This window comes from Microtus oregoni, unplaced genomic scaffold, assembly GCF_018167655.1.
Source record: "Microtus oregoni isolate MIOR12 unplaced genomic scaffold, Mior012 000001F_ref0000356, whole genome shotgun sequence".
In the NCBI taxonomy this organism is placed as follows: Eukaryota; Metazoa; Chordata; class Mammalia; order Rodentia; family Cricetidae; genus Microtus; species Microtus oregoni.
The window spans coordinates 18,373,508-18,400,529 of NW_024543060.1; the positions used below are offsets into that span (position 1 = coordinate 18,373,508).

Here is a 27,022-nt window from a genome sequence, read left to right on the forward strand (position 1 = left end):
TATTGAGCTCTACATTTTTCTCTGCTCCCCTCCCTGCCTCTTCCCTCCCCCTTTAACCCTCCACCATGGTCCCCATGCTCCCAATTTACTCAGGAGATCTTGTCTTTTTCTACTTTCTACTTCCCATGTGGATTATATCTATGTAAATCTCTCTTAGTGTCCACATTGTTGTCTAAGTTCTCTGGGATTGTGGTTTGTAGGCTGGTTTTCTTTGCTTTATGTTTAAAAACCAACTATAAGTGAGTACATGTGTTAATTTTCTTTCTGTGTCTGGGTTACCTCATTCAAAATATTTTCTAGCTCCATCCATTTTCCTGCAAAATTCAAGCTGTCGTTCTTTTTTTCTGCTGTGTAGTATTCCATTGTGTAAGTGTACCACATTTTTCTAATCAATTCTTCGATTGAGGGGCATTTAGGTTGTTTCCAGGTTCTGGCTATGACAAACAATGCTGCTATGAACATAGTTGAACACATGTCCTTGTGGCACGATTGAGCATCCTTTGGATATATACCGAAAAGTGCTATTACTGGGTCTTGAGGAAGGTTGTTTCCTAATTTTCTGAGAAATCACCACACTGACATCCAAAGGGGTTGTGCCAGCTTGCAGTCCCACCAGCAATGCAGAAGTGTTCCCTTTTCCCCACAACCTCTCCAGCATAAGTTGTCATCAGTGTTTTTGATCTTGGCCATCCTTACAGGTGTAAGATGGGTTTTGTATCCAGTAGGGAAGCACTCTGCCTACTGAGCCATCTTTATAGGAAAAAAAAAGTCTATATTAAAAATATTTTTCCTTCAACCTGCTGTCTGGGTTATGTCTTATATAATGTTTAAAAATACTTTTTTGAATTTGATCTTGACATCAAAACTTTTTTGGTTATAATATTCCTTTTCTTTTTCTCTTGACTTTTTGAAACAAGATCTCTCTGTGTAAGCCTTGGCCATCTTCAAATTCTCTGTAGACCTAGCTGCTGTAGAACTCAGAGATCCCTGCCGCTGCCCCTGTTCTGGGATTGAAGGCATGTGCCACTATACCAGCTCATTTGCTATTTTCAAAATTGTTTTGAAAATTAGGTACAAGATTTATTTAACCTAGGGATTTCAAAATCTTAGAAAATGTCAATGCAGGTGAGGTTGGTGAGAGAAGCTTGGAGTCCAGTGACTGGAAGTCCGCTCTGGGGCTTGACAGACCTGGATTTGAATCTAGTCTCTGGCTAGGTTCTGACACTACGAAAGTAAGAAAATGAATTTTCTGTATCCCCCTGGAAAGAGAACACTCTAGTCCAATGGTTCCCAGTCCTCCCAAGCTTTGACCCTTTAACAAAGTTCCTCATGTTGTGGTGACCCCCAACCATAAAATTACCTTTGGTTGCTACTTCTTCACTGTAATTTTGCTGCTGTTATGAATCGTGATGTAAACACTGTATTCCGATGGTCTTTGGTGACCTTGTGAAAAAATTATTTGACCCCTAAGGTGGTTGCAACCCACAGATGAAGCAATATATTTTAGGGGCTGCTTGGTGATCTTGGCTGGACATGAATGAGCTGGGGGAAGAGTAATAAAGACAGTGTTAGAGATATAAGGCTGTAGGATGTCCTGCCAAGAAGAGCTTTGTGGAAGGACCTAGACTTTTGCTTGACATAGTTGGAAAGCTTTGTTCAGAGACACAGCAAAGGGGTTGATGTTACTCGTTGGATTAGATTCTTGTAGTACTTTCGAAGTGGATGATTATAGGTATGTTTTTTTGGTTTATTTGTTTAATTTTTTTGCCAAACAAGGTCTCGTGTAAACCAAGCTTATCTGTAACTTGCTATGTAGCAGAGGAGGACCTTGAACTCCCTCACCAGCACGGGGATAACTGGCATATGCTATCGCATCCAGTTTTGTAGGTGCCAAGGGTTGAACCCAAGACTTGTGCATGCGAAGCAAGCCCTCCCGCAATCAAGCTATCACCCACCCATTCTGGTTTTAGGTCTATTTTGATTTTCTGGTATACATTGGTTTGGAAATCAGATTAAACGAGTCCACGGTTAGTGGCTGTTTAAATACATCTTTTATAAAAGCTAGTGCGTGGGTGCATTGAACAGAGCATCAGTGTTTTAGTCTGCACTTGGCATTGGCCTTATTGACATGTGATGTTTTCTTGCATTGTTAATGATCCAACTGCTGTGTGACTACTGTGACTACCCAGGGCAGTGAACATTATCATCTCTCTAATGCTAGCTCTTACTGAGTTGTCTGTGGGATTTTATCTGGGCTTTGAGTAGAATGTTGTAACCTATTTTGGTTTTCTGGAATTGATAGGGATTGCCAGTTGGTTGTATGTTCACTCATTCTTTTAACCCCTGTGAACTCTAGATTGAACTTCTAAGGTTGTTTTTTGTCTTTAATTTTCTTTTTCCTTTTTAAGTTAGATAACTTTACATTTGTTTCCTTCTTTCCTTTTTTTTTTTTCTTTTTGAGACAGGCTTTCTCTGTAGCCCTGGATGCTCTGGAACTTGCTTTGTAGACCAGGCTGACCTTAAACTCACAGAGATCCTCCTGTCCCTGCCTCCCAAGTGCTGGGTTTAAAGGCATGATGGGCCACCACCACCCAGCGAGTTTTACATTTTCTGGGCTCCTCAAATTCTACATAGTATTTTGGCCTTCTCCAAATGAGAAGGAAAGCTGAGCTGGTCTGTGTATCAGCTGACCTTTTTGGAATAAATGAGATGATAATAATTACTATTTATTGAACTCTTAAAGTGGGAAATAGTGATTCTTAATAGTGACAAGCTCTAAACTTGTTTCCTCCCTTTTTCTCCAAATAGCTTGTGTTCACAGGTTATTTGATTTGCAGTTATGTTTTCATTAGAATCTGATGGCTTTACACACTGTTTACTGACCTTCCATTGTTTGTATTTGTAGGAGCTGACTAAGGCTTTGGAACAGAATCCAGACGATGCACAGTATTACTGTCAGAGAGCTTATTGTCACATTCTTCTTGGGAAATATCGTGGTAACGTTTCTTGTGAACTATCTTGTCAGTCTGTAGTTTACTTATAAATTCTGTGCAAGTTAGAACATCGAAATGGAGTCTTAGTGGATGTGTCCATGTGTGCCTGTGCTCACACTTGCGTGTGTGAAGTTTGAGAATAACCTTGGGTGCACTCGGGAAAGCGGTCTGTCTCTTTTAAGACAGGATGTCTCAATGGCCTGGAGCTCGCCAGGTAGGCTAGACTGCTGGCCAGTGAGCCTCCAGGGATTAATTCTAAGTGACTATACCTGGAGTTTTCAGCGGGTAGTGGGGATTGCACTTAGGTCTTTGTTTGCAAATGAAGGCCTTCCCCAGCTGAGCCATCTCCCAGCATCATCTTTGAGGATTTTTAACATGGTTTTTCATGGGATAAACCTGCTGAGTAACTTGATTTAACAGTTACAGATGTCTTTTCTTCAGTGGACAGAATTTATGAAGATGTCATTCATTGTGGTTGTATTCAGTGATGAATAATGCTTTATTTATTAATACACTATTTGAATTATAGTCCTTGTGCTAGCAGTTTTTAATAAAAATGAATTATTTCTGGAGTTATGTGCCTTTAAAAACTTGAGCGTGGCTGGGGGGCAAGAATTCAGTGTTACGTATATTGTTAATGAGAATAGGAGATGAGCTTTGGGACGTAGCTTTATTTACTGATGACAGATGAGCTTTAAGGAGAAAAGCTAAAGCAGGTTGGAAAGAGGCCTTAGCAGTTAAAAGAATGGAAACTGCTCTTTACAGAGGGCATGAGTTCTGTTCTCAGCACCAATGTTAGGCTGCTCACAACTGCTGATAACTCCAGCTCCAGCAGGTGGATCTCTGGCCTCCCTGTGATCTAAACTCTGTGGACAGACAGATTGACACACACACAATTTAATACATTTCTTTTTAAAGAAGGAAGTCAAATATTAGATCACAAGGAAGATATGTGATATTAGATATCACAAGTACATTTTATCTTGGATTAGTTTCTCCTTATTTAAAGCCATTTGTCTTTCAACAATTTAAGAGGTTAAAATAAAATATTGATATATTTGTTTTACATTATTTATTTGTGTCTGCATGGCAGCTTATGAGTGCCACAGTACACATGTAGAAGGCAGAGGACAGCTTGGAGTCCACTCTCACCGTGCCGTGTGAGCTCTGGGCATTGGATTTATGTTGTCCAGTTTGACGACAGGCACTCTTAACTGCTGAGCCATTGTGTTGTCCCTGATTCACGTTTGTGTGTGGTGTTTGCTAGGTCTGTAAACACCTGACTAAGCAACCTTTTCTTTTCATATTTAGATGGTATTGCTGATGTAAAGAAGTCTCTTGAACTCAATCCTAACAATCCTACTGCTATCCTTAGGAAAGGGTATGTAATTAACTCCTGGGTTTGGGCTACTACAGGTATTGATTTGTTGAGTAAATTTGTTATAAGCTCTTTATATATGTTGTAGCCACACAATACTGACTTCAGTTAGCATTTTAACTGAAGTGTGAGAAGATGTATGGTTTTAATGTGACGATGACTGGAGTAACCACAGAGTGTGAAGAACTGATGGGTGTCCTCTGTCAGAGCCACATGGAATAACGAACAAAACGTGCTCTGTGTGGTTTGTTTTTAAGCACTGCTTGTTTTTACTGATAAGCATGATTTAGTTAACTGAGCTAATGATTTTGTATGATTGTTCTGAAATGAATAAATTGAGTTTTAATGAACATTACACTAGATATTACAGTAGCTAAAAAGACCTTCTGGCATATTAGCATATATTGGAATTCTCTTTCAGCATCTGGAAAGTAAAAGGTGCCTTTATTTAGAAAGAAGGCTGTTGTTGATCAGTGATGGTGCTCGCCTTTAATCCCAGCACCTGGGAGGCAGAGAGAGGCAGGTGGGTCTCTGTGAGTTCGAGGCCAGTCTGGTCTAGAGTGAGTTCCAGGACAGGCTCCAAAACTATACAGAGAAACCCTGTCTCAAAAAACAAAACAAAACAAAAAGATGGCTGTTTTTCATATTTCATGTGCGTGGTGTTAACCTGACTTTAATGTTCTCCTCCAGGATGTGTGAATACCATGAAAAGGACTATGCTTCTGCTTTAGACACTTTTGCAGAAGGACAGAAATTAGACAGTAAGTATTAGAAATACATTTTCATAAATGAATAACCTTTCTGTATCCTAGGTACCATAACTAAATTCTGTTAAAAATCTTACTGTCCCAGAAACCCAATACTACCCTTTTCCTTTCTTTTAACATTATTTCGTGTTGATTTTAGAATTTGAATTCACTTAAAGTTTGATTAAATTGACCTTACTTTAGTGTTTCAGGCACAGATCAGCTTTGCCAATAGCAACCACAATCAGGCTCTGACGAGCGGGTTAGCCATTAAAGCGCATAATGTGCAAGCAAGGGGCTGGAGTTTGGGTCCCTAGAACCCTTTAAATGCCAGGTTACATAGAGAAACCCTGTACCGAAAAAGTAAACACAGTTGTGTTTTCAGATTAGTTAGTAAATTTTTGCTTTGATCACCTAATATTTAGCACCTTCTACTGGGCATAGTAGCTGTTTAGATATTGTTCTAGATCTTCAGAGGTAAATAATTTTTTTATTTCATTCACATCTCTGTTCTCTATAAATATATAGCTCACTATGTATGTTTAGTTTCTTGGATACTGTGTAACTTGGAGATGTGACTGTTAATGTATGAAGTACTGAGGACAGAATCACAGGAAATGACAGGTAGATGGTAGCTGTATTGTAGAGCAGGATGAAGGAGGATTTGGGACTCTTCAAGCCTCCTTTGCCCTGTGAGAGAGTTCAAGATCAGGGTAGATGCAGGAAATGTAGATTACTGACAAGCTGGAGAGATTGACTAGTTAAAGCTAGATGAAGAGCTAATGGTAAGCCCGTGATTACAGTAGAGCTTTATCACTGTGGTTGCTGAACTCTGGGTAGCAATGTCTATTTTCTTGACTGCTCATTTCCCAGTTCCTGCACTACTTTGGACATAGTGGACAGCTAGAATAAATATGTTACATTGCTCACATGAGGGATTTTACATTCAGGGTTTTTTTGTTTGTTTGCTTGTTTGTTCCAGGTACAGATGCAAACTTTGCTATCTGGATTAAAAGGTGCCAGGAGACTCAGAATGGTAAGTATGTTGGGTAGGTTTTTGTTTTAAAAATAAACATTTCAAGTTTTTTTGTTTGTTTGTTTGTTTAAATATTTTAATTTTTTTTTCTTGGTTCTGGGGATCAAACCCATGGCCTTGTACATGCTGGTCAGGTGGTTGCTCTACCACTAAGTTATACCCCAGCCCCAATAATAGTCTGTTTCCGATTGACCCTCTTTTTCTTCTTAAGTCAGAAGGAAAATTTGATGGTTTTGCTTGGCCAAAAGTATTATGTTACCACCAGTAAAAGATAATGAAGGAATCTGAAGTAATTTCTGGATGCAAAATGAAAACAATTTGATCCAAGGGTAACAATTTGTTACATTTGAAATACATAAAAAGAATTAACTTTCTTGATTGATGTGTTTGCTGTAAAAATATCTATATCTTTGCCTACAAACTTACTGTTACCTGAAAATGCTTCCTTTTTTTATGTTTTTTTAGGATCAGAATCTGAAGTGGTAAGTCCACTCATCCTTCACGTTTTACTTAGTCTTTAAACTTAATCAAATATATTTAAGCCAGGGTTTGGGATGAGCTCTTATTAAACAATTCAATTTAAATTTTAGTTATCTGAAATAATTCATTTTGAAGTAAAAACTGTAAATTTATAATCATGTAAAGTACTGTTGTCTTAATGAAGTTAGGACATAATATAAGCTAATTGGTTTTTTGTGTGATCAGGGTGATTATTTCCTATCATTTTCTTACCAATACCAACAACTTATTAGGTTAAGTAGTTGTCATCATCATGAAGTAGCTCACAGCCACTTGTAACTCTAGTTTCAAGGTATTTGATGCCCTCTGGCTTCCTAGTACACTTGTTCACATGCGATGAACAGCAAAAATGAATAATAAATCTTTTTTAAAAATTACAGTGTCATTGTAAGGAAAAGTAACAAATATTTGAATTTAATTTTTAGTAATTTCTTTTATGTGTATTAGTGTTTTGCCCGTGTGTATGTCTGGACACCATGTATATGTGTGGTATGTGTGTAAGTCAGAAGATTCCTGGAACTGGAGTTGTCAGGTTGTGACAAGCTGTCATTGGGTGCTGGAAATTGACCCTGAGTCCCCTGGAAGGGCAGTCAGTGCTTTTGACTGCTGAGTCATCTCTCTAAGTCCCATGGTCCACTTTGTTTCTCATCAGTTTAGACTTTCATGTAGTGCAGTTAAATTATGGCATCCCGTTTTCGTAGTAGTCACATACATAGTCAAGAAGTAAAATCACAAGAGTTGGGCAATGTGTGTATAACTCATTTTATGGATAATTACCTTTTTGAGATGCTCATTCTTCTTTTAAGAAAGATTTCCATCTCAAGTTTCCAAAATTACATTGAGATTGAGAAAACCACTTATTCTGAGAGATTTATTTGTGTATAAACTGTGTCTAACAGAGCTAATCTGCTTCCGACAGTGGGAGCATTAGGCAGTGCGTGTATACCAGTAAAGTTTAGAACAGTTTCCAAAATTGAAGCCCTGTTCAAACATCTCTCTACACCCGTGTTTTCCCCTTAATCCTAGGTGCCTGGGTGGTAATTAAGGAACCGATTGGCGCGGTCTTGACAGGCGCGGTCTTGACAGGCTGACTTCCTGATTCACCTGCCAGTAGTGTTTGTTCAGACCTTAGTTTAGGTTTGTGTGTAGGCCAGGCTCTTGCAATGACTGAGACAAGCGACTTGAGGGGGTAAAGGTTTATTTTGGCGCAGTGTTACTCATCTGGTTAGGGAGATAATCAAATCATAGCTGCTTACAGCAGGGTGATCAGGAAGCAGGGAAAAAGGGAGCAGAGGGTTCCCAATACAACCTTCAAAAAATTCATCCCTAGTGACTTTCCTCTAGCCAGGCCCTCCCTCCCCCAGTGGTGCCATCCAATAAATGTAACCTTTGGGATCTGAAGATACTTTGTGTCTAAACTGTTCAGCCTGTGAATAACAGAATGATATTTACATAACAAATTCTCATTGGTCCAGTAATAAATGGTACATAGCTTTAGTGTGTTCTGCCATGATGTGGTTTGGGGTGTGTGTGTGTGTGTGTGTCTGTAGTTTTTTAAACGTATGTGTATACGCACCGCGTATGTACTTGGTACCCTTGGATGCCAGAAGTGGGCATCGGCTCTCTTGGTACTGGAGTTACAGATGGTTGTGGGCTGTCAGTTGGTGCTGCAAACTGAACCTGGGTCTTCTGGAGAGCAGCCGGTACTTTTAGCTGCTGAACCATCCCTTCTGCCCGGATTCAGTCTGCTTTTGTCCTGGTTCCAGGCTAAATAGTAATTGTTCTAGTTAGTGTTTGCACCTGTGTCCTGGATACCTCTTGAATGGTTTGACTGACTTCTTTGGTTGCTTCTTTTCTCATTTAGGGACAATTCAGAGGTCTCCCATGACCCCAGGCATCATCTTTACTTTACATAGCCTTGACTAGTGAGCATATAGTTTATCAGTGGTATGGATTGGGTAATTCTCATTTCGATGGCTGGGAGTGGAGGCAGGAGGATCAGGAAGGAGGTCAGCCAGCCTAGTCTGTGAATGAGACTTGCCTGAAGTAAGAATTATTATTTCTAATGGTCAGACTATGCTGCAGAGATGCCCTAGAGTGAAATGTTCTTCTGAAGCTAACCATTGAGATGGTCCTTTACTGTTTCTAGAGCAGCAAGCATTTGACGTTGTAATTGAGGCTGAAGTTATACGGTCTCTTAAAAATGATTTATCTTTCTTGAGATGGAGATAATGAGATATCATTAGCTTGTGCTGGTTTTGAACTTGTTTTGTCGCTGGGGATGACCTTGACCTCCTGCTTCTCCTGTCCCTGTCTCCCAAGTGCTGGGATTACAGGTGTGTGCTGCTACCACATCAGGCTAAAATGGTCTTCAAAATGCTAACCTGCTGAGTTTTGAGTTCTGTATCTTATAACTGGAAATACTACACAAATACAGTTTTCCCAGTCATTCTTGTAGAAAGTTTTACTGTTTGTTGTGGCAGGGTCTCACTGTGTGAGGCAGGCCATCCAAGCAGCCTGCCAAGATCACAACACTGTATACTTTTTCCATATTAAAGAACCACTGGGCTATGAATTAATAATGTATGAATTTTTAGTGTAATTGCTAAACTAATGTGTAAAAATCTTTCTCTTTCACCTTGCCAAAATCAGTCTGCATCTCAGAGAACTCAGTCGAAAATCAAGTAAGTGTTGGTTTTTTTTTTTTTATAAAGCAGTGCCTGGTAATGTGCTTAAAGAAAACTCCATCTCCACAGAAGGCAGAGTCGCACTGTGTCATTTTAAATGTTTTTGAATTGTTATGTCTTTATGAAGAATTGTATTTTAAGGCTGTCTACTAATTAGTATTAACATTTAAATAAATTCAAGCAGCTTTCATTTCTAAACTTGCTTAGCTTGCTCGCACATTATGTTGCCTTTCTGTGTATTAAGGAGAGCTATTTCCAGTTAAGTTGATACTGTTAAATATGTAAAGAAGTGGTAGGCTACCCAGAATTGTAATCTGCCATCATATGTCTGTCTGTGTGTGTGCACGCGCGTGTGCGCGTGCGCGCACGCTCCTGTGAGAGAGCTGCTGGAGATTGGACTAGCAAAGGCTTCATCATTCTAAGCAAGCGCCATGTAGGTGAGTTGTTGTTCACACTATAAGAGGCAGGACAAATATAAGTCCCTGTCCTCTTACTTGGATCAGTTTTTCATAGGAATGTTCTACCTGAGTTCAAAGTTAGTAGTGAGTAGCAATAGTGAGTAGCAAGGTTTGACTTTGGCTTAGTAAAGAGCTTGTCATGCAAACTTGAGCACCTACATTTGGATCCCCATCACCCACACAGAAACAAAATACCAACAAACCAACAAAAAAGACTGGTGATGGCAGCATGTATCTGTAATCCTAGTGCTGGGTAGATGGAGACAGGAGGATCCCTGGAGCTCACTGGCCAGCCAGCTTGCCTAGCTATTTAGTGAGAAACCCGTTCCAGAAAATCAGGTAGGGCCGGGCGGTGGTGGCGCATGCCTTTAATCCCAGCACTCGGGAGGCAGAGGCAGGCGGATCTCTGGGAGTTCGCGGCCAGCCTGGTCTACAAGAGCTAGTTCCGGGACGGGCACCAAAGCTACAGAGAAACCCTGTCTTGAAAAACAAAAAAAAAAAAAAAAAAACCAAAAAACAGAAAATCAGGTAGGAAATAATTGGGGAAGCCACCCAACTACTGGCAACACACACATAGACTCGTACACTCAGCCACATGCATACATGCATTCAACATACACAATAAACATAACACATAACAACTTGTACTTTTTAATTTTTTGTTGAGAAAATATTTTTATTATCATTATTTTGTACACCCTGACTGCAGTTTCATCTCCCTCCTCTTCCCCCACATCACCTCTTTCCCTCTGCTTCTTGATGCCCACCCACCCACTCCTCCATTTCTATTCTGGCCTCCCATGGAGATCAACCGAATGTGACATAGTGAGCTGCACTAAGACTAGGTCCCTCCACTTACTCAAATTAAGGCTGAGGAGGCGACCCAGCATGAAGAAAGGGGTCCCCAAAGCTGGCACAAGAGTCAGAGCCAGCCCTGCTCCCGTGTTAGGAGTCCCACAAGAAGACCACGTTACCCAGCTGTCACATATATGCAGAGGGCCTATGTCAGTCCCATGTAGGTTCCTTGGTTGTTGGTTCAGTCTCTGTGAGCCCTGGTTAAATAACATGTATTAGTTTTTCCCCCCACTTATTATTTTTTAAAAAAAAATAAAACAAACTAACTTTTTATTTTGCACACCAATCCCAGTTCCCACTCTTGTATTCTTAAGACTCTAACAGAAACACGTGATGGTTTGCTGCAGCACTTTGCACCATCACTGAGTTGTGCGGTGTGTGCTGAGACCCTTGAAGTGCATTTCTTGAATCAAGATGCTTTATGTGGCAGTTCCAAACCATTTATAAGTATCCTGTGAGGCAGGCCCTTCCCCTGTTCTTAGGAATATAATAGTGCAGGATAAATAGCTTTGCCCTCTGTATTTGGGAGATGATAGTCTAGTCTGGTTTGGAAGTGTGAACGTCCACATTTTCAGAGCTTTCACTGTGGGAGGACACACTGGTCTTCCCTCAAACATTGAGTTAAAGAGAAAGGTGTATAATTTGATGGCACTGTGGGGGATCTGTGTAATTTGTACTCATTTCTTTCTCCTCCTCGTATTTGTTCCCATCTTCAGTGAACAGAGCTTAGAGTATTGACCCAGGTTGATCTGTGACCGCTGTATCAATGCTGCTGATTGATTCAGAAGCTGATTGCTTCATTTTCATGAGCTAGCGTTCTTAATCTCTGTTTTTTTTTTAAGTTAGTTAGCATTAGGTGGAAATGACAGTACTGGTAGCTGTTAAAATTTCCTCTTCTGTGTTAGCTTAAGCACAGCAGTATTAGGAGATGAGAGATTTGTGCCAGCCTGTCCTCTGCCTCTGAAGTTGTTTACAGCTGCTTTGCTATTGTCTTCCTCAAGGTGGAGCTCTTGTTACTTATCAGTCTATTAATTTGACAAACAACTTTAAGAAAATCAGAAATTATATGAATATGTTCCTTTAAATAGGTATGACTGGTATCAAACGGAATCTCAAGTAATCATTACACTTATGATCAAGAATATTCAGAAGAATGATGTAAATGTGGAATTTTCAGAAAAAGAGGTAATTAGTCTTTGAACTATATATTATATAGAGTAAATACTATTTATAAGTTTAGTGTGTTGCAGAACAGTTTATACCAGTTTATTAGATATATTCCATTTCTTCTTGAGATAATATGAGAAATGCTAAATAAAGTTGGAAGCTGTTTCTCTGTGTAACAGCTCTAGCTATCTGGGAACTCATTTGTAAACCAGACTGCCTGGAACTCATGGAGATCCACCTCCCTCTGCCTACCAAGTGCTGGGATTAAAGGTGTGGGTCACCACTGCTCAGCTCATTTGAAATTTTTAAAAATTTGAACTATGTAGACACGGCTTGTCTTGAACCTGTTGTAATCCTCCTGCCTCTGACACTAGAGTGTATGTTGCTGTGCACTTAGTACATGGTGAGTTTATACCACCATCACTGGCTTCTCTGTGCATCCTCTGACACTAGAGTGTATGTTGCTGTGCACTTAGTACATGGTGAATTTATACCACCATCACTGGCTTCTCTGTGCATCCTCTGCTAGATTTGCAGGGTAAAGCAGAACTGGGTCGACATAATTAAGATCCATGCTTGGTTAAACTTACTGGATAACTTTAAAAAGGTTTAATTTATCACCACCACCCACCTATCCATCACCACCACACAAAAAGTTTAGTTGCATGGGGTTTATACATGTCTTAAAATTATTAGCTATATCAAATTAATATGATTTAATAGCTTTCCTTCCTCATGATAGATATTTAAGAACAGTAGTGTGGTAGAAGTAACATTTTGCACAGGCATGCAAAATTTTAAATACTGTATGTTATATTACTTTGTTATGTATTATGTTTTCTTGATTAGATGTTGGGTATGTGTAATTAGATCTGTAATTAATACTATGTAATATTCTTTTCTGCCATTTGGTTCTGTATATGAGAATCCAAATGAAAGATGCCATGTGGACAAAAAACAACTTTGAAGTACCTAAATCTGACATTCCAGAGACCTTAGTGGGCAAAGGCCGCTCTTTGTCTAACAATCTGAGTTTGATCCTGGTGATCCTCACGGTGGAAGGCGAAGATAGGCTCCTGAAACTTGTCACTTGACTCCGCAATCATGATTTGACACGTATAGAAGGGTACACACAAACAAACAAGCCCATGCACACTAAAGCAAAAAATCTTTCTGTGTGAAAACTTAATCTGCAACAGTGCTGAAATTTTATGTACATTTACAAAATGTGATGCCAACTTTGTTTTTATTAGTTATCTGCTTTGGTAAAACTTCCTTCTGGAGAAGACTACAATTTGAAGCTGAGGTTGCTTCACCCTGTAGTACCGGAGCAGAGCACGTTTAAAGTGCTTTCAACAAAGGTAAGCAAGTTGGAAACTGTAACCTAAAATAGTAGTATCTGCAAGACAGACCCTGGTAGATGAGATCGTCCAGGTACAGTAGGTGTGTAGTCCCGACTCCCCAGTGTGTTAGAGGTCAAACCCAGGGTTTGTGTGCTCGGCAAGTACTCTCCCACAAGTCTACATTGTAAATCTTGCAGCTCCTTTTAAGACACACATTAAGTTAAAAGGAATAAGTAAATAAGAACCAAGTTTTTTTTTAATTACATTTTTCTATTGCTCTTCACCTTATTTTTTATAATAGGGTGGATCTATGACTGTACTGCAGCTCCCTTAGTTATTTAGCTTGGCAGACCTGTGAGCCTCTGGAATCTGCCTGTTTCTGCCCTAACAGCTCTAAGATTAAGGGCAAATGACCCAGCTGCATTGTCTGTGTCTGATGGGAGTCTAAGCTTGTGTCCTCATGCATGCAGAGCAAACACCTTAACATCTATTTTAAAAATCGTGTATGTGTGTGTATTTGTGTTGGGGTGCATGCACTTGAGTGTATTTGTGTATTTGTGTTGGGGTGCATGCACTTGAGTGTATGTGTGTATTTGTGTTGGGGTGCATGCACTTGAGTGTATGTGTGTATTTGTGTTGGGGTGCATGCACTTGAGTGTATGTGTGTGTATTTGTGTTGGGGTGCATGCACTTGAGTGTATGTGTGTATTTGTGTTGGGGTGCATGCACTTGAGTGCAGGTGCCTAAAGAGACCAGAGGCATTGGATCCCCTTGGAACTGGAGTTACTGTGAGCCGCCCAGTGTGGGTGCTGGGACGTTCTGCAAGAACGATTTATACTTACTGCCACTGAACCATCTCTCTGTTCTAACCAGCCTCTTAAGATTTGATACTCATATGTTTGTCAGTGTGCTCTGTTTTGATGTATACACATTCAGTCTCATACAGTTTATAACATAGTACTGTAAGGATGAATCTGCAGTTTTTTAATTTTTTTGTTTTTTTAAAAATTTATTTATTATTTATAGAGTTTTGTCTGCAGGCCAGAAGAGGGAACCAGATCAAATTACAGATGGTTGTGAGCCACCATATGATTGCTGGGAATTAAACTCAGGACCTCTGGAAGAACAGCCAGTGCTCTTAACCTCTGAGCCATCTTTCCAGCCCCTTAAATTTTATTAAACTGAATATAGGTTATCTTATTAAGAGGAAATGATGAATATATTTGAATTATAATTTGATTATATAGTTTAAATACCTGTTTATTTTAAAAAATAAGATTACACAGTGGAATTAGTTTTTAGAGTATTAAATATTTCAAAGAGGAGGGTAGTAGTGTAACTTAGTAGAGAATATAAAATTCTTTTTATTTTTATAAAAAAATAAAAATTGCAGGGTATGGTAGTGCATACATGTAATCCCAGCATCCAGGAGGCTAGGGTGAGAGGATTGATGTGAGTTTAAGGCAAGCCTGGGCTACAGAGTGATTTTCAGATCTGCATGGGTTAGGTAGAGTGAGACCCTCACTTAAAAAAAAAGAAAAGAAAAGAAAAATACAATAAAATGTGTGATTTGTGATCCAAAAGGAAGGGAAATATTTGTCCTTTAAGAAATGTTTGGTGCTGGGTGGTGGTTATGCACGCATTTAATCCCAGCGTTCGGAGGCAGAAGCAGGTGAGTCTCTCACCCTTGCCTGCTCTACAAGAGCTAGTTCCAGGACAGGCTCCAAAGCTACAGAGAAACCCTGTCTCGAAAAACCAAAAGAAAAAAAAAAAGAAATAAGAAACATCTTGCTTCCAACCTGGTCTACAAGAGCTAGTTCCAGGACAGGCTCCAAAACCACAGAGAAAGCCTGTCTCGAAAAACCAAAAAAAAAAGAAACATCTTGCTTATCAGGAACGAAGTTGATCAATGACGAGGCCGCTACATGACAGAGTGCTCTGGGACAACACAGTGAGAGGAGGTCGGCAGTATTTCAGCTGCTGGTCCCACCCACATAGAGTTAAATTTGTTCAATAATAGAACTTTGAGTTGTCAGTCACAAAACTGGGGATATTATGAGAGGCAAGTGAGAATATGGTGAATTTGCATTGTGTATTTGTTAATCATATTTTAGTTGTTTTGGTTTTTAAGTCCAAGACTGAATTCAAAGTGTCGTTCTCCTGACGTGGACTTTAGTAGGCTGAAATTCAGTATTGTCCTTTGTTGTGTGCCCCCCCCCCTCTTTTGCTAGGCATTGAATATAGGGCCTTGTCTAAGCTCACAAACACTATACTTAGGTATATTTCCAGCCCATGAGATTCTTACTGCATGTCTATTTGAAGTATTTTGAGTAAGAATGAAGAGATGAGTGACGTAAGAACTTGTATTTCACATATTTGACATATAAATGCAGCTTGTGTTTCAGCTAAATTAATTTAGTATAAGTATGCTCCCTCTTTTTGCTGAATTTGGTAGTTGTCCCCTTATATGCATTATGCTCAGTGACACTGTGTAATGGAAGAATCTGAATTGGAGTCAGATTTAACCCTGTGGAGTTGATTCAGTAAATGTTTTACACAGAGAAAGAAAACAGGCTCATGGACTTTAAACACTTTCCCCCAAATTTACACTAAATAATTGTTTGCTGTCAGGGTGGTGTTGCATGCCTGTATCTTTACAGAAATAAATCAAAATCTTTGATCATTTCCCCTTTCAAACAGCAGAGGGAGGCAGAGTGCTAGGAACATGGTTCAGTGAGTAAAGAGCTTGCCTCACAAATGTGAGGCCCAGATTTCTAGAACCTACATAAAATCTGGTGGGTGTGTTGGCTGCTTGTGATTCTCAGCATCCAGGACATGGAGGTAGGGAATCCCCAGAGCAAAATGTCATAGTAGCTAAAATGCTGTGCTCTGAGTTCATGGGAGACCCCACCTCCAAATAAAAGGTGGAGAGTGATGGAAAAGACACTTGATGTCATCTTTGCGCATGCGTGCGTGCACACACACACACACACACACAGCATGCAAATATAAAATGTGGATAGTAATCTTAGGTGGTTCTCTTAAGTAAGCTGGTGTGTGTAAAGCACTAAGCACATAGTACTAAATAAATGCTATTACTCTCACAATCCAGATTTTATTGTAGCTATGAAACAGTACACACAGACTATAGGAGAGGAGGAAAAGTATACAAAAACTGTTCCTACCATTGATGACATGTGAGCATATTTCCAAGATCTTTCAAACAACACGTACCATAATAAACCAATGACATTTTAGCGTGTATTTTTCTGAATAACCAGCTTTTGTTCAGTATGCATGATGTACACTGGAATGTTGTTGCTCTAAGGTGGAGCCTTCAAGAAGAGTAGTACAAAACAGAGATTTGGGTGGCAAGTCATAGCACAATGGGGGGAAGAACCAAAGCTTTATCTTGTGCATGACACATTGTGCTGACTGTCTTGATACTTGGTAAATGTTAGAATTAAGCAGATGGAAGAAAGGAGAACCAGTTTCCTGTAAATTCCCCTCTGACCTGGTCATAACATGGTTATGCACACCCCACCACACACAAAATAAGCAAAACTAAAATGTAAAGAGGTGATTATTAAGTGATTCAGTTGAAGAGTAAAGGCAGATTATTGAGTCTTCTCATAGGGGGCCTGAGCTACTGCTCTAACACTAAGGGATTTGATACGCCTACTGACTGCAAAGACCAGAGTAAGAGAATGCCGTGAAGGCGTCATCCTGAAGACAAAGAATTGCTAAATACAACCATAAAGCGATGGTTTGCAGAAGGGTGCCAGGAAACTGCCACAGTTCTTCAGGCCCTGAGAGAGATCCTTCTACCACCAGCTTGCAGTGGTTGGTGAGAGGAACCTTACTGCTTCGTAAGGCAGAGTTTGAATGCCATGATTGCTTAGGAGTGGTGCTGGAAGAGTTGCCTTTCACTGGGAAGACTTAAGTTCTCATACAGAGAGTCCTCAGGGGTGGATGGTGGTATTTATGCAATTTAATGCCGGAAACGGATGACCCAGCACAGTGTGTGTTCTTACAGATGACGTGTAGATGCTGCTTTGAGATATAGATACTATCTTGAAAGGCCAGGTGGTGGTGGTGCAGGCCTTTAATCCCAACACTTGGGAGGCAGAGGCAGATGGGTCTCTATGAGTTCGAGGCCAGTCTGGTCTTCAGAGTTCTAGGATAGGCTTCAAAGTTACAGAGAAACCCTGTCTAAAAATAATAATCATAATCATAATTATATTTAACTACCGAAGTTTTAAGATAATTGTGTGTGCTAGGATGAGATGCATGTACATGTATGTGTGCGTGTGTGTGAAGGCCAGATCAGCATCTGGTGCCTTCCTCAACTCAGCTTTTTCAGACACGGTCTCTCACTGAACCTCATTGATTGGCTAGATTAGTTGGCCAACAAACGTCCAGGAACCCTGCTCCTGTCTCCATCTCCTTAGCTCTGGGATTACAAGATCATGCTTCCATGGTCAGCTTTGTATACCGTGCTTGTGGGGCAAGCATCTTAACCCCCAAGCCATCTTTACAACCTTTCTCTTTCTCTTGCTTGCTTGCTTTTTTTTGGGTGGGGGGGCAGGATTTTTCTGTAACAGCTCTGACTGTCCTGGAACTTGCTTTGTAGACCAGGCTAGCCTCAAACTCACAGTGATCCTCTTGCTCCTGTCTGTTAAATGCTAGAATTAAAGGCATGTGCAACCACAGCCTGGCATCACAAACTTTAAGGGAATTTCACTTAAATAAAAACAAGTTGGGTCATTAATGGGTAACAATGGAAACATTTCTAAAACTAGATAAGTAATTCTAGAAGTATCTACTGGAATCCTTAAGACTTACGCTTCGTTTTAAAAATCATCTACAAATTGAAAATGAAGTAAACATAAAGGAAGTTCTCCCCAACTTGCCTTAAGTAACCATTGCCTGCATGCTGCTAGCCTAGTGGTGGAGTAAGTGTAACTTCAAGTTCAGGTCAGCTTGTTTGGGGATGTTGCTAAGAGATTTGGCTTTGTAAAGGCCTCTTTGTTCATACCCCACAAATGCTCAGGTTACATAGCTTTCTGTAAATGTTAGTGCTAGTTTGTGCGGCTCTTCAGGTGAAACAGGAACGTGGTACATGAATTTGATGGGAGTCACTAGCTCACCAAGCTAGACTTGGATGCAATATTTGGTCACACAGTGCCCTGTTGAGGTCAGTAGATGCCTGTTTATGTTTTCTCAGGAAGAGTCGTACAATGCAGCATTTAGTGTCCGGAGACGGGGATGTAAGGAGGAAGGCCAACCTTGATTAGAGAAAAGAGCAACCAATATTCTTAGCCTCTGTGCCTGTGTGTGGTACCCAGCACCCCTACCAGGCTGCTCGCAATTTCTTGTAACTTCAGCTCTACGGAAGTAGGCTCTCTTTTTCTGTCCTGCAGGCACTGCACACACATGGTCGTGCATGCACACACAAAGCTAAGAAATAAAAGTAAAGTTTTTTTAAATGTATGCACCCTAAAGCTATTTTATATTATATAAAATGATCCTCAAGCTATGTGTCTAAAATTATTATCTGAAACATAAATGAATCTGTTTTAGCTTTTGCCCTAATCCCAAGACATTATTTAAAAGCAAAAGCTATTTTTAAAATAAAGTCTAAAATCTGAACCTTTTCTTGTCCCAACCATAGGAGATTATACAATTGTTGCACAATTGTATAATTGTTGTATAATAATACAATTGGTTGTCCTATTTTATACAATGGCATAAGTTCCTCTGAAGCAAATGAAACAGATGTGTGTGAATGTAGGGTTGAGAACCGTGTTATTTCAGAGGTCGTTGCTGACATTTACTCTGTGAGAATCTACTGCAGGGGTTGTTAGAATTCCTGAGTTTCTTCTCCTTAGGTGTCTGTCTTTTCCATTTTCCAACCTTAGAGCAAAGATCAGTGTCTCTTGCTGTCGTCAAATGTGCCTTGAATGGCAGAATCATTCCTCTTTACTTCTTTTGTAGAAGAATAATAAAACATTTAGACTTCAAGACTCTTCCAAAAAAACCTGTTTAGAGAGAGCAAGCACATTGTATACACATGCGTACGGAGGACAACCTTGGAAATCATTCTCTCCTCATGTATGTGGGGTCCATGGACTATCAGGCTTAGCAGCAAGCACCATTACCCACTGGGCCCTCTCATTGACCCGAATTTCAAGACTTAATTATAGCTCATATGATATGTGTGTTGTGTTTTGAAGGGTAAAATGTTAAGAGTAGAAACAAAATAAATGTTTCATAATTCTTCTGATTTAACTTTGTATAATTTAGGTAAACTGTCAAAGACACTATTAATTCTTATGAAAGTTTTATGACTTAAGAAAATTGTATTTTACTCTTTTATGTGTGTTACATTGAATAATGGATTTTATTTGTGTTTCCTTCAGATTGAAATTAAAATGAAAAAGCCAGAGGCTGTGAGATGGGAAAAGCTAGAAGGGCACGGAGATGAGCCTACACTAAAGCAGTTCACAGCAGGTTTGTGTTTTGGCCTTGCCTGAGGCTTAAGTGCATTGTGTAGTTGAAATTAAATAATGATGAGCAAATGAGCATTCTCCCTACTATTTATGAAAAAAGTATTCTGATTTCTGAAGCTTGAACACAGACAAATGGTGTCAAAGCCCCAGTAGAGTTGGAGTTGTTCACTGTTAGTCTGTGACTCTGTGAGCAGCATATCATACGGTAAGGTCGTCTGCATCACTGAGTATCTCTTCCCTTCCCTCTTCCAGCTTTATTCCTTTCTGTTTCTCCAGCTGATTTCTCACCTCTGATTTCCTAGACTTTCAGAACTTCACAGAGCAGGGCATTTGGACTATTTCTGTTGCAAATACAGAGATGGACACAAACCAGTAAAGGAATGCCTGGAAGAGAAGACAGCTCGGGTTGATTTTTTTTTTTATTGCCCTTATGTGTAGAAATCTGTTCTAAGCATATATAACCAGCAGATAAGCATCTTTAACTAGTGGAATAATTAATCTGGGGGACCCTCTTAGAACTGAAGCCTAAGATTGTATCTTAGTCTAATTGCCTTATCACTGAACAGGGAGATATTTCTTTTTGTTTATTTTGTTTCTTTTTATTTAATACCCTGATCTGATGGCTGAAATAAGCCAACAATGCATCTCAGCTATTTTCATATTTTTACCCCTTTTATAGTAGAAAACATTAGCTTGTAACAGCTTTTAGGAGGTCAGTTATCAACAGATTCCATGTGCATGCATGCGCACATGTGTGTGAATTAATTTCATGGTGTATAGAAGTTGTAAGAATAAAAGTGTTTCTTCAACCTCAGTTATAGACTTAACTAATTGGTAGCAAAGATAGTAAAACCAGGAGAGACAGTGGCATATGATTTCTTGTTGCTTCTTCAAAGGCCGTCTGGTCTCTTGGGATTGACTCCCAGACATCTGGGGCCGAGGTTTATATAGTGAACAACTGTGTAATAAATACAGCACTCACATAATAGCCACCAGTGTTATTTCTTCCATTTTATAGGCTCAGTTCACCTAGGATTTGTGGAGGACTAAGATGCAGGGCTTCAGAGTATGGGTGTGGTAACTGTGGCTGCTTCCCGTGGGACACATTCACCAACAGTGGAGGTGATCTCTGCTATTGCAGTTGTCTGATAAATTAGTGAACAAGAAACTCCGATTATGCTCAGGAGTTCACACACCATCTCTAATTATTCAAGTTGTTCTGAGATTAAATATCATGTATGCGTGTGTGTGTAGGATTTTTCTAAACGGAGTCCCTTAGAAATTCACGATGCTTTCCCTCCTGTCCTATTGTGTTTTGTGAGGAATTAATATGCTTGTCAGATCCTGTGTACTGCAAGCTGGAAACTGTAGATAAGGGCAAGTCACTTAACCTAACTGGGCCAGCGTTCTTATCTGTAGAGTAGAGATTAAAACTTCATTCCCATTCTTCCTGGGAGTCAGCATTAGAATTAATTAAATCCATGTTCCCGGCTCCTTAACCGTGTTATACGGTTTTTTGTTTTCTGTGGCTACCAGTGAAAATGTACAGAGACAGCATTTCCAGTAGAGGGAAGCAACATTTAGACTGTTTAAATATATGTTTTAAATATATATATGATGTTTAAAGTAACACACTCACACATACACCCTGAGTAAAACTAAACCAGGTCTTCCTGGGTTTGTTTTGGTGAAGGATGGGTAAATAACAGTTTATTTACTGGCGAAGGCACAGGAAACAGATATGAGTGTTTGTTTTGTAGTTTCTCAGCTGTTTTTAGGAAAGGGCTGTAGAAGAAACATTTAGATTAGTGTCACTGCAGTGTGACATGGAAACTTGGAATAAGCCTTTTTTTTTTTTACTTTAAATTTTACTCATTTTATATACCACCCATAGTTCCTGCTGCCTCCCTCTTCCCCTTCCATCCCTTCCTCCCGCTCCTCCCCTCCTCTGCCTCCATCCCCTCCTCTTGTTGCACCCCTCCTTTCCACACCATCCAGTCCTCAGAGAGGGTAAAGCCTCCCATGGGGAGTCAACAAAGCCTGGCACACCAAGTTGAGACAGGACCAAGCCCCTTTTCCCCCATCAAGGCTGAGCAAGGCATCCCACCATAGGGAATGGGCTCCAAAAAGTCAGTTCATGCACCAGGGATAAATCCTGGTCCCAGAGACAGAGCAGGCTACAACACTGTTGCTCACATTTGTCATTCAGAGGGCCTGACTATGTCCCATGCAGGTTTCCCAGCTGTCCAGAGTCCATGAGCTCCCACTAGCTCTCTTTAGCTGTCTCTGAGGGTTTCCCCATCATGATCTTGGCACTGCCCCCCCCCCCCCATCCCTGCCTTACTCAGCTAATCCTTCCTGTCTCTCTTCAACTGGACTCTAGGAATTTGGTCCAGTGCTTGACTGTGGATCTCTGCATCTGCTTCCATCAGTTACTGGATGAAGGTTCTATGGTGACAATTAGGGTAGTCACCAATCTGATTACAGGAGAAAGTCAGTTCAGGAACCCTCTCCACTATTGCCAGGAGTCTTAGCTGTGGTTGTCCTTATAAATTCCTGGGAGTTTTTATGGTACCAGTTTTCTCCCTGATCCCACAATGGCCCCTCTATCAAGGTATCTCTTTCATAGCTTTCCCTGTCTCTCCTTCCCCCAACTCGGGCCATTCCGATCCCTCATGTTCCCTCATCTTCTCCTCTCAGCCCCGATCTCCTCACCCCGTGCTCCCAAGTTTACCCAGGTGATCTCATCTATTTCCCCTTCCTAGGGTGATCCTTGTGTCCCTCTTAGGGTCCTCTTTGTTACTTAGCTTCTCTGGGCCTGTGGATTGCTTTTGGTAAGATTGCCATTTTTACTATGTGAATTCTATCTACCCAAGAGCATGGGAGATCTTTCCATTTTCTGTTATCTTCTTCAGTTTCTTTCTTCAAAGACTTAAAGTTCTTGTCATCCAGGCCTTTCACTTGTTTGTTTAGAGTTAGCCCTAGATATTTTATTCTATTTCTGGTTATTGTAAAGGGTGACGTTTCTCATGAACATTGATGCAAATACTCAATAAAATACTGACAAACTGAATCCAAGAACACATCAAAGAATCACCCACCATGATCAAGTAGGCTTCATCACAGAAATGTAGGACTGGTTCAACATAGGAAAATCTATTAAGTGTGTGAATGGGAAAGAGTTCTTTGTAAATTCTGTGTCGATTTAATTTATTTTACTTCCTGACTGCAGTCCCCTTCCCTCCTCTGCTCATAGTTTCTCCCTCCCACCTCTCGCTGCCCCCCCCCATCCACTTCCCCTCCATTTTTGCTTAGGCAAGGCAGATCTCCCTTGAGTATCAACAAACCATGGCACGATAAGTTGCAGTGTGACTAAGCACTTCCCCATGTGTTGAGACTGGGAAAGGTTATCCATTATGAGGAGTAGAGCCCCGAAAGCCAGTAAAAGAGTCAGAGAGAGCACCTTCCCACTGTTAGGAGTCTCACAAGAGGACCAGGCTACACAACTGCAATGTATGTGCAGAGTGCCTAGGTCAGTCCCAGGAAGGCTCCCTGGTTGTCAGTTCAGTCTCTATGAGCCCCTGTGAGCTCAGGGGCTAGTGAGATGGCTTAGCAGGAGAAGGAGCTTGTTGCCAAGCCTAATGACATGAGTTTAATTTTAAGGACCACCATATTCATTTAAATAAATCTGATTTTTAAAAAATATTTATTTGTATGAGGTTTTGTTCCATGTTTGTATATGTACCATGTGTGTCTGGTACATGAGGAAGTCAGAAGAGAGTACTGTATCTTCTGGAACTGGAGTTAGGACCATTGTAGGCTGCCATGTGTGTGCTGGAAACTAAACCCAGGTCTTTTGCAATAGCAGTAAGTGCTGTTAATAAGTCCCCAATAAATAGAAATTTTAAAATAAAATTAAAAATATCTCAGTTCCTTTTGATAACGTAGTGCTAAAGCTGTTGATTCATGTATGTGAATTACACTTCTGGCTGTTACTATAGTTTAATTAGATGGGAAACATAGCTGTTCTTAGACCTGCTGGGTAATTTTATTTGTTTGTCTGTTCTTCATTTATTTGTGTGCCAAGATCTTAATTTCCTTGGTCTTACAGCATCCCTTGAGTTGCCGTGCCAGTAGTTTTTGTATGCAAGTAGTCTGTATCCACAGAGATACACAGATTCTGTTGTTTTCTATATTACATAGAAAAGTTTATGTGTTGTTATTTTCAGATTGTGTATTAAGATATGGGTAAGTAGACTATTTTCAGCATTCAGGAGCTACTTAATATTTTCTTCTTAATTTTTTTCTCATTTTATGTGCTTTGATGTTTTACCTGAATTATGTCTGTGAGGGTGCCATCTCTCCAGCCCCATGGAGTTACTTAATATTTTCTACTGAAGTAATCCATCGTATGTGTGTGTGTGTGTGTAGGGGTAGGAGAATGGAGCATTAACTCACTATTTGGCAGTTGGTTTTATTTTCATAGCATTTCTACATTGAAAGATAGCTAAATATCTCATAGAAAAGCTCTACTTCCAATATTAATATTTGAGGGATGGGCTGGAAAGATGGTTCAGTGGTTTAGCACACTGGCTGTTCTCATAGAAGACTTGGGTTTGGTGCCCAGCACTCACATTGGCAGTTCTAGAGGACCTGACACCTTCTTGCTAAGGCATTTGAATACATACATAATACTTACACACACACACACACACACACACACACACACACACACACATAAAATACTCAGATACACACATAAAATAAAATTAAAAGCTTTAGACATTTAAAAATGAGGTATGCTTTTTGGTAGTATTTGGAACTGATTTAAAAGCCTTGAACATGAGAGGCAAGCATTCTGTCATTGCCTCTAATGGAGCATGCTAAAAAGTGTGTGCGTGTGAGTACACACTGGTGTTTTATAAATATTTGTACTACCTTTTAAAAAAATGTGTTTATTTTATTGGATGTGTATGAGTGTTTTGCTCACAGGTGTACCCGTGTGTGATATGTGTGATGCCGCAGGTCAGAAGTGGGCTTTAAACTAGAGTTCACGAGTGGTTTTGAGCTGCCCTGGTTGTGCTGGGTGTAGAGCACAGATCCTGTGCAAGAACCTGAGCCATGTCTTCGGGCCCCATGCTTTTGTCAAACCTTTGCTTATTTTCTAAAAATTAGTAATAGTATAACTTTTGGGGAGGGCTGTGCATGCCAGGGCATGGGACAGCAGTGTAGGTTCATTCTCTCTCAACTTACTGAGTTATTAGTCTTGTACAGCTGCACAGCCAGCTCCCAACCTCTCTTTTCTAGTTAATTTTTCCTTTCTATTCTTTTCTTTTTTCTCTTGAGGCAGTTCTCATAGTCTGACCTTAACCATAACAATGTAGTCCAGTCTGGTGTCTAAACTGTGATCTTCTAACTTCAGCTTCTTCAGTAACTTTACTTTCCATGTAAGAAATTCCGTTTACTTAACCCAGTTTCCCTTTGATTAATGTACAGAATGTTTTCATCTGATTTTGTATATTATATCAAAAGCATATGCTTCAATGAATTACTTTGCTCAGAGGAAGCCTGAAATTTTGCAGTATGCTAACTGATTCAGTTTTTGAAATGTAGATCTAATTATTGATGTACATAACAAAGAGACCCCTACTGCAAACTTGAAATTCAGTGACCCTAACTTCTTGCTGAGATGTTCTGTACACACCGTGGTCACAGTATTTGCATGTTTCTTGACAAAATCAAATGTGCTGATGAATCACTTCTGTCCTTTTCACTTTGTAGATGTGAGGAACCTGTACCCGTCATCATCTCATTATACCAGGAACTGGGATAAACTGGTGGGTGAGATCAAAGAGGAAGAGAAGAACGAGAAGCTGGAGGGCGATGCAGCTTTAAACAAGCTGTTTCAGCAAATCTACTCAGATGGTTCTGATGAAGTGAAACGCGCCATGAACAAATCATTTGTAAGAAGATGATGTTTTTTAATATTTCAAATATTTTTTTAATTATGACAGTAAATTTTGTACACTTAAAGTAAGAGTGAATAGTGAATTTGAGCCCAAACTGCATGACCTGGATAGCTAGGAGAGTTTCTGGGTAGACTTTGGCTGAAGGTTATTTCTTCAGACTTAGAGTAGTGGTTGGAGAAGCCCAAAACTTAGAGAAGAGACAAGAAACATTTATGGGTTAGGAGTAAGAAATTCTAAGAGTGCCACCGTTAATAGGAACTTAGTTTTTAGTTGAATTTGTCGCAACTGCTCAATGAGCTCCTACTTTTTGCCTTGTAGAATCATAAATACATTATTTTCTTCTTTAAAATGAACATAGAGGGGAAAGTCCCAGAACAGTATTGGGCTGGTAGAAAGTATCTATTTATTAGTCAATGACTTAATTTCTCACTTGATTATGAAAATCAGGCTTTTGCTAGAGTAGCCTAAAATATCATCTGAATCTGAGGTTCTATTGGCAATTCACTGCTATAAAACTGTATAAGTTGTTTATTTATGTAGACTTAATGTATGTGTGCTTGTTTTGTATGTAAGTATGTATGTATGTATGTATGTATGTGCCTGTGGAGGTCTATTAGTTTGTGTATTGCCACATATATGTGGCATTACCTCGTTTTCTACATGTCTTGTTTCCTTGGCGTCTGGCTTCCATAGGCAGCTACATGGCGTCTTCCTGACTCCTTCTTTCTCCCTACATTCAGTTTACTTTTCCCACCTACCTACATTCTGCCCTGCCATAGGCCAAAGCAGCTTCTTTATTAACCAATGGTAACAAGACATATGCACAGCATACAGCAGAGGTCAGAAGAGGGTGTTGGAGCCGCTAAACTAGAATTACAGGCACTTGTCAGCTGTCTTGTGTGTGCTGGGAACTGAACTCTTCTGTAGTCCAGGCTGGGCTTTGATTTGCTGCATGGCCATCAACTCCTCAGTCTCCTTCCTCTATCTCCCAAGTACCCATGTGCCACCCTACCCAGCCATTATATTTATTAAAGATACAATCATGAATTTTACAAGGAAAAATAGTATCTACTCAAATCTTTCCAGGCAAGAAGCTCACTCCTGCTATTGACTTCCAAACGTGTGCTAGAGAGAGTAGCCCTTATGTCATGTCAGAGATACATTCCAGCTGCATTCATTTCCATACAGAGAATTGACAGTTAAAATGAGTGATATATATATTCATAAAGTAAGCCATCTGTGTGACAACATTGACCTTAAATGTGGAGCTTGCTTCTGTCTCTGGGGGAAGACAGAACATACTGTCCTTTATGGTTGTTCACTATAATTAATTGTATAAGACCAACATAGGCCATAATG

The 27,022-nt window shown here is 40.0% G+C and overlaps 1 protein-coding gene across 1 annotated transcript in view; it reads left to right on the top strand.

The window, feature by feature from the left end:
- Positions 1-27,022, top strand: part of LOC121460305 (protein SGT1 homolog) — a 33,454-nt gene that overhangs the window by 3,590 nt on the left and 2,842 nt on the right. The window contains exons 3-12 of the mRNA XM_041670638.1: positions 2,906-2,996; positions 4,305-4,374; positions 5,062-5,132; positions 6,100-6,153; positions 6,619-6,635; positions 9,325-9,356; positions 11,761-11,857; positions 13,093-13,200; positions 19,605-19,695; positions 25,476-25,657. Of these exons, the coding sequence (XP_041526572.1) occupies positions 2,906-2,996; positions 4,305-4,374; positions 5,062-5,132; positions 6,100-6,153; positions 6,619-6,635; positions 9,325-9,356; positions 11,761-11,857; positions 13,093-13,200; positions 19,605-19,695; positions 25,476-25,657 (813 nt within the window). The remainder of the gene's footprint in view (positions 1-2,905; positions 2,997-4,304; positions 4,375-5,061; positions 5,133-6,099; positions 6,154-6,618; positions 6,636-9,324; positions 9,357-11,760; positions 11,858-13,092; positions 13,201-19,604; positions 19,696-25,475; positions 25,658-27,022) is intronic.